General features: G+C 34.5%; 1 protein-coding gene across 1 annotated transcript; it reads left to right on the top strand.

The window, feature by feature from the left end:
• The first annotated feature begins 6,321 nt into the window (after positions 1-6,321).
• LOC148870382 (endoglucanase 12-like) lies at positions 6,322-8,756 on the top strand. The gene is made up of 6 exons (XM_088971693.1): positions 6,322-6,611; positions 6,740-7,153; positions 7,287-7,373; positions 7,502-7,654; positions 7,878-8,159; positions 8,287-8,756. The coding sequence occupies exons 1-6, from the start codon at positions 6,408-6,410 to the stop codon at positions 8,611-8,613; spliced, it is 1,467 nt and encodes a 488-aa protein (XP_088827819.1). The 5' UTR covers positions 6,322-6,407; the 3' UTR covers positions 8,614-8,756.
• Positions 8,757-12,276: the final 3,520 nt, after the last annotated feature.

Genomic DNA, 12,276 nt, shown 5'->3' with positions numbered 1-12,276 from the left:
AAACTGAACATCCCCTATAGGTGTATAGTATTCATTTAGAAAGTGGTGTGGAATGGCCTCCTAACCCGAAGTAAATGCACAAAATGGCTCCATCCCTCTAAAGCATATTTCCCTTTCTATAGACATCAAAAGGAAACAACCACACATATACTCTTTATATGCCCTTTCAGAAGAGCAGTTTGGTGTGAGGCCCAGGTAGGGCTGAACCCGAATGACATCAAAGAGGAAGAGGAAGTTTATGTTTCCATCATAAAGTAGTGGAAAAATTTTAAAAAGAACTTATCACCACAAGAGGTTATACATCTTGTAAGGAAGGGCTGTACTATACTATATCTCATACGGAGAGCCGGAAATGACATCATTTTTTTACCACAAGAATACCACCCCAAGAGACATTATTTCTCGAGTGTGGAAGTATCAATGCTCTCATGACCAATGCTTTGAAAATATAAGGAATAGACAAGAGACGGAACACCCTCACCACACTTCGCATTGATGGATCGTATGACTTACTCTTAGGTTTTGCAAGACGAGCTTTCATCATCCAATGCACAGACAGAGGCACAGTCATCGCTGAAGGAGAACCATGTTGGGCCATTGATAATTATGATGCGGAACTCCGGGTTCTAATTCAAGGGCTCAAAGCAATCGACCAACTCAAGGTATCCAGGATCATGATATATAGTGACTCGTCGCAGCTGATAGATTTTTTGCAAGATAAAAGTCAATTAAAGAAATAGATAGACCAATTACATTAGACACAATTATCAAGACTTTTATCTACTTTTGAACAACTAGAGTTTGTACATATAAATAGAAACTACAACAAGGCTGCTCATACACTAGCCTATCTGGCATTCAAAGGCCAGGTGAAAATACACTATAACCAACGTTTATCCACATTTGTACAGTTCAGTTTAACTTAAAAAAAAAAAAAAACTTTAGAGGTGACCAAATCTTTTTCCTTTTTTTTAATACTAGATATGAATTGGGCCTACATTGGAAAAATCAAAGGAAAGGAAAGACCGTTATAGATAAGAAAGGGGGTGGCTATGTTCTCGGCAATCTAAGCAAGTGATTGTAAGTTGTAGAGACCTATGGTGTCGATGAACATACATGTGTCTTTGCTAGTATTCCCTATGAGATGTCAATGATGTACGATTCAACAACAACGGTTCCAGTGCCAATTAAAGAAGGGTGGAGAGTGGTGGCTGATCTGTAATTGAAGAGGTGATTTTCCTCCCTATGATGTTGAAGTTGAGGACGTGGCACTTAGGCACTCTTGTTTTGAAGGGTAAAATCGACTATAAAAGGGTAATATTGAATTTTAAAATTAATTTTTTTTTACATATATGATGTTACATGTGAACATATTGTGATGGAATGTTAATAAACACTAATGGCAGGGGAGCATTTAATCGATTGTCAAAAAACTTAGATTATTTAAGACAATATATAAATAGTAGGGGTAGAGTTAGTCAATTTCCTAAAGTTTAAAGTTTAAAGGTATTTTAACAGATTTGCCCTTAATATAACAATCTTCTTATAAAACTCTATGTTTTTTTTTTTGAAACCATATAAAACTCTATGAGTCTATATATTAAATCAAATAAAGATGTTAGGTCAAATATTAAAATTGCATATTCCCGAGCCCAACGATATCCAAATATCTGATTCCGAATTCGAATTAAATCATATTAAGCCTGATCTGAATCCGATCCATTTGTAATTGGATCAAATATGAATCTACCCGTATCTGATCCAATATAATTTGATTTGATTCGATTTAAATATATACTAGTGAAGGGGGCCCTGTGTTGTAAGGACTCGCTCATAAACTATCAGGCTCGAGCTTGATTCAAATTAGAGACTTGAACTCGAGCTTGGCTCAAGTCAAAATCTTGAAAGTTTGAGCTCGTCTACCTTTGATTGCAGGTCTCTCAAGCAGTCGAGTGCCAAGCCGAGGTCTCCCTCAATTGCCGAGGTGCCAAATCGATGTCTCCCTCAACTACTGAAGTGTCGAGCTGAGGTTTCCCTAGCAAGAGAGGTGTCGAGCTAAGGTCTCCCTTAGTTGACAAGGTGCCGAGTTGAGGTCTCCCTCAGTAGTCGAGGTGCTGAGCCGAGATCTCCCTTAGTGATTGAGGTGCCGAGCCGAGGTCTGCCTCAGTGGTCAAAGTGTCGTCTAGCTCGAGCTCGATTTGAATTAGAGACTTGACCTTGAGCTCGGCTCGGCTCGAACTTGACTACCTTTGATTGCCGGTCCCCTAGCAGCCGAGATGCCGAGCTGAGGTCTCCCTCCGTTGGAGAGAGAGTGGCATTCTTGTAATTTATAAGGAGAGACAGAGAGAGAAAGATGGTAGGAGAGAGAGATGACATTCTTGTAATTTGTAAGAAAAAGAGAAAGAGTGGCAATTTTTGAAATTTGAAAGAAAAAAAGCAAGAGAGAGAATTGGTAGAGAGTGGCATTCTTATAGTTTCTATGAAAAAAGGCAAAAAATACCGTTAGATTTCAATTCCCTCATCCTGAGGCTTCTTAGTTCTTACGTACACATTTCAGCTTAATATATTTATATAGATAAGTTGGTCTTAATGTTATATTTTTCCACTAAATTGCCATATGTTCAGGTTTTATACAAGTAATTTTCAATTCATTCTGTTCATAAAATATATTATTAAAGACATTTTTAGCTAATAATATATAATATTTTGGTCATTTTTAGTCTAATTTATTTGTACTATTTAATATCAATTATAATCCAAATTCGATTTGAATCCGCTAGATATTAGATAATTATGATCTGATTTGGATTCAAATGTTAACAAATCAAATTCAGATATTCCTATATCCGATTTGATCTGATTCATTTGCAACCTTAACATTCCCACATCCCTATCCACAGAACACCACCGGTGTGTATTGGTAACATCTCCCCATGAATGACAAAAAAGATATTCAATACGCAGCTATGATATCCCATGGATAAAGATGTGGGAACAGCTTGTAGTCGAGCCCCGCATATTATGCATAAAAAGCTTGTGCCATTTAATAACTGCTGAAACCACAGAACTGATTGGCTTATTGCGAAAAAATAATTAACTAACAAAAAATTGGAATAAAATAACCAACTTTAGAGCCTCACTTAGCTCTGATACCACAAACTATGCATAAAAAACTAGTGCCTTTTGATAATTGCTGAAATTGAAGAACTGATTGACTTATTACCTTGTCTTCAGTTGATAAAAATATGGGCGCTGAAACAAAAGAACTGATTGGCTTATTACTTTGCCTTTAGTTGATAAAATAATTAACTGAGGCCAAGCCAGCCTCAACTCAGATATTAAGGAGTTCATAACCTCCTTAATAATACACAATAAGCAATTAACCATGTGGGAATGAGATTTGATCCCAAGTCTCTGTTACAAGTTAAAGATCCTATCCTACACCATCAGTCGGTAATAAAGCAATTAACCATTCAGTTGTTATCAAACGATAGTAATTAAAGTGAAAAGCATATCTTCTATCATAAATCATTTGTAGTTTGAAGCTATGTTTTAATTTTATTTGTAGTTTAAAGATTATGAAATCCATTCGTACCAGAAAAGCTGATTTATGTGGGCATCCTTTTACCAAGGATTTAAGTGGATTTTAATGAATAGAAACAACTTTGTTTAACTAAAATAAATGCTTTAGTTTATTGAAGTAAAACCAGTTATTCTAACAAATGCAAGTGAAACCGCTTCATTTAATGAAGTGAAACTACTTGATTTAATGGGCATTTGGTAGGTATCTGTATCTATGTGTGAATAACTCTCCATGTTTTCTTGAAAATTTTCTTGGCTAAAATATCCCTCTTTATGAACTTGGTCCTCACTATTGTTAGCATAGAAGTTGTAATTTGAATATTACTTTTTAATGCATTTCATTCCTTCATTAAGTCTCATATTTAAGGCATTAACTTCCGTTCTCTCTCATTGAATCCTATGTTTAAGTATTTTTGTTCATCATCATTAAATTCTACTAATTAACTCGATGAACATTGATACTAATAATATAAAAACTATATTTTAAAATCAACCAAAAACAAAATTGTTTTTTAGGTCCTAGATTAATGGTTATATTGTTTGGACCAAACATGTGAACCCAAGATACCATAATTAAATACTAAAAACTTAAAAATAGATAAAATTGCATAAATAAAAAAATTAAAAAATAGGCGCATCTTTAATATTATGTATTTGTCGTTATTAAACAAAAACATGTATGATAAGTAAGAAGTATTTTTATTGATGACGAAAATGGAATGCAATATCTAAAATTGTTCCATAAATGAGACAGTTTTCCTCCTTGAGTGGTGGGTCAATGGTTTAACCATTCAAATCAATGGATCAACCCATGACATCATAATAAAATAATATTTTATTCTAAAATTATAAAAATTACAAAAAATACATAAAATATATAAACTAGAAAAGTTTAGACACTTTTCTAACATTATATATTGATTCATATTAAAAAAATAAGTATAATAAATAAGAATTATTTTTATTAACGATGTAATAAAATACAAATTTTAAAACTCAAAGGGTAAAATGTCTAAGTCAAATGGGTCAGCCCATGTTGTTAACAAAATTTAAAAATATAGAAATACAAAAAAACAGTAGAAATTTTGGCAATGTCTAATATTATATAGCTATCATTTTAAAAAAAATAAGTGCAATAAATAAAAATTATTTTTATTGATGGTGGAAATGGAATACAAAAAAAATGTCTTGAAAAGAAATTTGTTTTCCATTCAAGGAATAGTTCAAAAAATCAAGAGTCTAGGTTAATCCATGATGTCATAATTAAATAATAAAAAAAGAAAAATAGATAGAAATACTAAAAGTTATAAAAAATAGAAAAAGTTTATAGAAAAATTAGGAGACATTGTCCTTGATATTATACAGTTATCACATTATACAAAAAAGAACTATATTTATTCATAATGAATTGAGTAGAAATTTTAATACTTATATAAAAATAAATCCATTTGTTGTGTTATTTCAAATGGGATAGTTCATGATATTAAGATTAAATAATGAAAATTTTAAATTAGAGAAAAATATAAAATATTATAGAAGAAATTTGAAAAAATCTAGACATATCTTTGATATTGTTATTGTTATTACAGCTAGACCTGTTCATGGGCAAGGTAGCTTGATGGGTTGGCCTGGCCCGTTATAAGTCAGACTTGGTCATAATTTTAGGCCTGTAGGTTCAGGCTCGAGCCTAAAGCACTGAGCCTGACTTTTTTCGAGTGAGGCTCGAACTTTCTCCAAAAAGCTCAGCTCGAGCCCGACTTGATACTATATATTAAATAATAAAAATATATTTTATTTAATAATATATATAATATTTTTTCTTTGTTCTTCTTTTCTTTTTTTTCTAAGTAATGGTGAGATGTTTATTATTTTTTACTTTTGAAGGTTTTTAATATAAAAAAATACTTTTTATTGAATAAGAAAGAAAAAAAAATATGTTTTCAAATTTTTGGCTAGGCTCAAGCTCAAGACCTAGGTCCGATGGTCAGGGTGGGCTCGGGCTCAGACCCAAGTGTATTCTGTTGATACATATACAAAGCCCAGCTCGGCTTGACCCGACCCATGAACAGGTAATTATAATTATTATCTAAAATTGCCACATGCAACGTGCAATGCACTTATACATTTAGTCATTTACTAGTTTCGTTCAAAAACATGATCTAAAGTGAAAACACTTTAAAGCCCAAGAACAGAAAGCCTAAAATTGGGGCTTTGTACTTTGGGCATTTAAAAAAACAACATCTTGAAGCTTATCGAGAACCATTCAGACAATCGATTTCATTTTATTTCAAACCCGATCTTTAGCTAAAAACTGATGAATTGAGTGGTCAAACAATGAACCCGTTAGACCCATTTAACGTTTTTTAGCCTTTCTTATTTTAATTTATTTTTTAGAACGAGCCATCCGTTGGCCAGAACGATTCCGATTCCGGATCGTTTATTAAAACATCTGATTCCGGATCGTTTATTAAAACATTGAAGTGAACTACTGTCTACTGGTCCCGTAATTTACTGGTTCACATCCCATTTTTTCGCTGAAATATATTGCTTCATATCGATATCCTTCCTTCGTACAATTAAGATTCATTCTTCATTTGGCCTATATTTTTAAAAGCATGCCTTATTAAGGCTAAAAGCACCGACTTTTGCTAAAAAGTAAAAAACAGAAATAATAAAAATAGCATATCCGACTTATCGATGAAATGTACATAAATGGCCGCACAATTTCGTCTATAAATTGAGTGACCATCTCAACTCTCAAAGCACTGTGCACAGACGAGTAGAACAACCTTCTACGTTTTGTACTTCCGAATTTTTTCCATACAATGCCTGCGTCGACCCAAGCCAGTCTCTTGGGTCTATGGTTTTCTCTCCTACTTTTGTCCCAAGGAGTTGCTTCAGTAGATTATGCATCGGCTCTAACAAAGTCTCTGCTATATTATGAAGCTCAGAGATCCGGAAAGTTACCTCCCAACCAGAGAGTGCAATGGCGAGGGGACTCTGGTCTCCAAGATGGAAAGGATGCAGACGTAAGAAAACTGTTCCTTCGCTTGTAAAATCTATCTATATCTATCTATCTATCTATATATATATATATATATATGAGTAATACTTGATACGACTTCATTAATAATGTAATTTTGCTTGTGGGTGGCAGATTGATCTCGTCGGAGGGTACTATGACGCCGGGGACAACGTGAAATTCGGGTTTCCGATGGCATTTACAGTGACGATGCTTGCATGGAGCGCAGTGGAGTTTGGGGCTGAGCTCTCGGCAAAGAAAGAGCTCAAACATGCCTTGGATGCCATTAAGTGGGGGACAGATTACTTGATCAAAGCTCACCCACAGCCCGACGTTCTGTATGGCGAAGTTGGGGACGGCAACTCCGATCATGCCTGCTGGATGAGACCAGAAGATATGACCACCCCAAGAACTGCTTATAGGATTGATGACCAACACCCTGGAGCAGACCTCGCTGGAGAAACAGCAGCTGCTCTTGCCGCTGCATCGATAGCTTTCCGCAAAGCCAATCCTCAATATGCTTCTAAACTTCTCACTCATGCAAAGCAGGTTATTATTAAGCCGCTCTAGTTTTGGAGAAGAGCGTTTTATTTTTTGGCTTGAAAGAGAAATAATTAATTACTAATTAAAACAAGAAATTACATTCACATTATTGGTTCAATTCTATTTAAATGTTTTTCAGCTCTTTGTCTTTGCTCGCAATCACCCGGGCGTGTATCAAACCAGCATTCCGGTCGCCGGAGCGTTTTACTCCAGCAGTGGATTTGAGGTAAGCTTTTTTGTTTCTGCTGCCATGCATCAGCTTTGACGTATTTTATTAGTTTCTTTGTGATAACAAACATTTTAGTACTGGAAATTAATGAATTGATGTCATTGTTTGGTCTGTGTTGTCAACAGGATGAAATGCTCTGGGCAGCTGCATGGCTCTATCGAGCCACAAATGATCATACTTACTTGGATTACCTTGGCAGCTCCGGTAACACAGGCGGCACTAGATCCATGTTTTCTTGGGACGACAAATTTGTGGGAGCCCAGGTTCTAGTCTCAAAGGTATTAATTAACAGTTTAATACACCAACCAAATCTGTTATTGTAAAACCTGTTCAGTCCTGTTCCACCCCACCAAGTTCTGTGAGACCCATTCCGAACCCATCCCTACCCGGATTCTGAGATCTAAGCATTAAGTTGGATGGGTCAAAATCAAACCCATTTTGAATAATTAAGAAACCCTGTAAGCCATCGATCTGATTTCGGTTTTATTTCATCAATTATAGCTTGTTCTGGAGGGAAAAGTTCAAAACACAGGGAAGTGGGCAGAATACAGGAGTGAGGCGGAGCAGTTCATCTGCAATTGCGTTCAGAAAGGGGATAACAACGTGCAGAGGAGTCCCGGGGGTCTGTTGTGGTGGCAGCCGTGGAACGACCTTCAATACACCACCTCCGCTATGTTCGTCGCAACCGCCTATTCTGAGTATCTGACGGCCGCCCGTGCCACCATCCAGTGCCAAGGGGGTAGAGTTGGGCCTTCGGATCTAATTTCATTCGTTCGTTCACAGGTATTACTAATCACAAGCAGCTTTAGTTAAAAGTTAAAAGTTAAAAGCTAAAAGAAAAAAAAAAAAAAACTCTTTTTCATTGATTTATGGATCGATTCTGATGATCCATTTCAATGTGTATGTTCAGGCGAATTACATTCTGGGTTCAAACCCGAAGGGAATGAGTTATATGGTGGGATTCGGGTCAAGGTATCCTCAAATGGTCCATCATAGAGGTGCTTCCATTGTGTCGATCAAGAAAGACAGGACACCGGTGACATGCAAAGGTGGCTACGACATGTGGTTTAACAGAAATGCACCGAATCCGAACGTGTTGGTCGGGGCCATCGTCGGAGGCCCGGATCAGAATGATGCTTATACAGATTCGAGGTCAAACTTCCAGCAAGCAGAGCCTGCAACCGTTAATACAGCACCTTTCGTTGGAGTTTTGGCCAAACTTGCCTCAACCTTGTGATTTATTCTTCTTCTTTATACTGAATTGAATGTAATCTCAAAAGGATATAGTTTTGTGACCTTACCTTAAAACTGAAAAGAGTTATTAAATAGGTGTGGTAAATTGGTTAATGATAATATTTATATAATAAATATTTTGATAAATGGTGGCAATGATTTTGAATAAATTAGTTGCATTCTGATTTATCAAAGCACAATGTTGTCCAAGCAATATTTTTTTTATATATATGAAACAATTAATTAGTATAATTGTTATCCTGCGCTTAACTGGGTAAATGTACTTACAACTTAAAATGTAAGGAGTATAAATATAAATATGTACAAAATAATACAAAATACAAGGTTTTGCACTGTATATATTTATATTTGTACTCCTTCCAAATTGAGCTATGGGAGTAAGTATCTTTTAGGTAAGTCCATTTACCCGTATTTGATCTTTTGTCTCACCTACTTTCCTGATAAAGTGGTCATTTTTACCATGCATGTTGCAAATGACCACTTATAGGATTATTTTTGTGATTAAAATTTGGTTTCTTTCCCTCTCTAACGGGAAATTAACCCACTTATGAGGAGAATAAGATTTTTCTGTATAAGTGGCCAAAATAGTTACTCAAAGAAAGTTATCTCTATGGGTTCCATAAATGTTTTTCACAGAATAAAGGAAAGTTGGTCAATTTTCCGACCCTAAATTACTTATAAACAATTTTACCAAAAAAATAAAAACTTGTAAACAACCAGTGCCTTAAATAAATAGTACATTGAACACCACATTATTAATTGGAGAGGATAGTGATTTATTATTTATTTATGATTTTGCCATCAAAGTAATTATACATTAGATGTTTTATTTTTGGGGGTAAATTGCTGAAACCTCCTCTGAAATTTCTGGTTCTTACAATAACTTCTCGTAAGGTTTTCATAATTGTAATCACCTCTCCTGAACTTTCTGACATAGTTGCAAGTAGACCTCCTCAGGTAGAATATTCTAAAAAGAGACAATCTAAAATACCCATGCAATTGCTTTTGACAGAAATATTTACTTTCCAAAATTTTCTTCATATAAATCATTACCCCAAACCCTTCTGATAACTTTTGTGAAATTGATTTATTTTTCAAAATTTCCCATAAAATCAATCACTCAAAGGGCTGCAACTTTAAATTCTCTTTGGTTTTATTGTTCATAAAGCTTGTATTATTTTTTCTTGGTAGAAACCAAGCTCATAACTTCATGGGTATTTTGAGCATTTTCTTGCCCTTTTTTACAAGATTCTATAAGAGGGGGGGGGGGGGTCTATTTGCAACTGTATCAAAAAGCTTAGGGGAGGTGTTTGCAATTACTAAACTTTAGGAGAGGTTTCAACAATGATTAGAAACTTTAGGGGATGTTTCATCAAGTTATCCTTTTTTATAATATGGCCCTAAGGCCACTTTCATTCATCAGCAATGTATTGGTTTACAAGCCTCTCATAAGTGTAAATGTCATGAAGAATGAGATATCGTATCCAATGAGGTGTGAAGTGTACGCCTTGAGGCGAGGCGCACAGATTTTGCCTCAAGGCTAAAACCTCACAACTTTGATGTGAGGCTTAAGCCTTTGTCAAAATGAGATGTAAGCCTCAAGTCTTAAGGCGTGAGGCGTAAGCTTGAGGTATAAAAAGGTGTAAGCCTCAAGTATTAATGATTAATTAGTGATTTAATGCAAAAAATATGTATTTTTATAATTTAAAACATATAGAAAAAAACTTTAATAATAATGGGCCAAATAAAAAAGTACGAATGTATGAAAAACCAATAAAGCAAATCAAATTCTATTAGTTATTCATAGTGTTTTAAGAGAGTTCAATGCAAAATGGATTAATCAAGTTCTTAGTTTCTTTTGGATAAATTAAGTGAGATTATTATTATTATTATTATTATTATTATTATTATTATTATTATTATTATTATTATTATTATTATTATTATTATTACAAGGATCAAATCAACTAAATTGTTTCCTTTCTTTTTAACTATTGGATGGCCATAAATCTAATATCAATTATGTGGATGATTCTTCATATGTTTCTTTTCTTCTAGATTGTTTTTTACATGAAACGTAAAATGTTTATAATTGCTAGTTGATTAGTTATTTTATTTTATTTAATGCTTAAATTCCAAAACTTATTGCATATAAACTTTTAGTTTATGGATATGTGTAACTTCTACCATTTTAATTTGGTATATTATATGTAATTTTTATTTATTTACAAACATTAATTAATTTTTTTCCTTAAACTTTGAGGCTTATGCCTTGTAACTCCTCAAGACTTATGCCTCACCTTTTTTGGGCCATTACGCCTTTAGCCTTTTAAAACCTTGATTGTAAGATCGTTTGACATGAATAACCAACACTAAGTCAAACTTCCTACAATCAAATACATAAATATGTATGGACTATGTTCTTCTTCTTCCAACTGGAAATGGATAGGTTCCAAAAAATCTCCCTCGAAAATTGAAAGTAGAATAGCAACCTGATTGTAAGACCCTTTGACATGAATAACCACCACTCAGTCAAATAAGGGAAGAAGCTTAATTACATAAACATGTATAGACCATGTTCTTGTTCTTCCAACTGGAATTGGATAGGTTCCAAAGAATGAAGAGCTTAGTTTGGCTAGATGATGATGAGATATCGTATCCAATGAGGGATCTCTGTGAACCAAAAATTGAAAGTAGAAGAGCTTAATTAGTTTGGCTAGACGATGAGCAACCTGGTTGTAAAGATCATCTGACATGAGCAACCAACACTGAGTCAAGTAAGGGAGGAAGGAAATAGGAATGTTCTTCCAACTGAATTAAAATATGCATGTATGGACCTAGGTGGGGAAGGAAATAGGAATGTTCTTCCAACTGGAATCGGATTGGTTCCAAAGCATCTCCCTCGAAAATAATGTTGCAAAACTGAACATGTTTGGCGAACTTTAATTCTTCAACTACTGAACATGTTTGCCTTGTGTGTAAGGACGCAAGTTAGGTTTCCAATTTGAAGAATTTATACAGCAGTGGGCTGGACCCACTCAAATTTTAGCAAATCCTCAACCCAAAGTTCTATCCCTATTAAGATCACCATTGCGTATGTCTAACTCTTTATTTTAATTTAGTAAATCCCCAACCCGAGTCCACCAAATTGTAACCTCACTGATTAATACCACTTTGCGTATGTCTAACTCTTTCTTTTATTTTTGATGACTATAATTTCTTTGAAACTCTTTGTTTGGTACAACTACAAGGTCTCTTCTCATTAGTAATTATTGGAAAAATGGAGATCAAGGCAGCTATGACAAGACGACCAAGGAGAATATGGGATTCTCAAGTTGAACCCACAAGACAGAAACTCACTACAATTTCATCTGCATGGTACAAGAGAAGATGATAAAAATTTCCTTTTGCTTTTAAGAGGTTATGAATTGTAAAATTTGTCTTGAGCTGTTCTTGTTGTCATTCAATTGGTGAAGTCAATAAACACAGAAATTATTTGTAAACTGTAATCTCTAAATATCTTTCTAACTTAACGGGGGTGCAGGATGTATCCTCAGCAGTTGTGCCAATGAGGCCATTATATGCAATAGAATGATCGTTGATGCTAGATTTCCAACAAAAGATAAAGTAATTGGCATTTTTTTTT

Source organism: Nelumbo lutea, chromosome 2 (genome assembly GCF_056320005.1).
Source record: "Nelumbo lutea isolate HS-2025 chromosome 2, American lotus-T2T, whole genome shotgun sequence".
Classification (NCBI taxonomy): Eukaryota; Viridiplantae; Streptophyta; class Magnoliopsida; order Proteales; family Nelumbonaceae; genus Nelumbo; species Nelumbo lutea.
The sequence above is the reverse complement of the archived record's forward strand: the minus strand, read 5'-3'. Positions and strand labels throughout refer to the sequence as shown.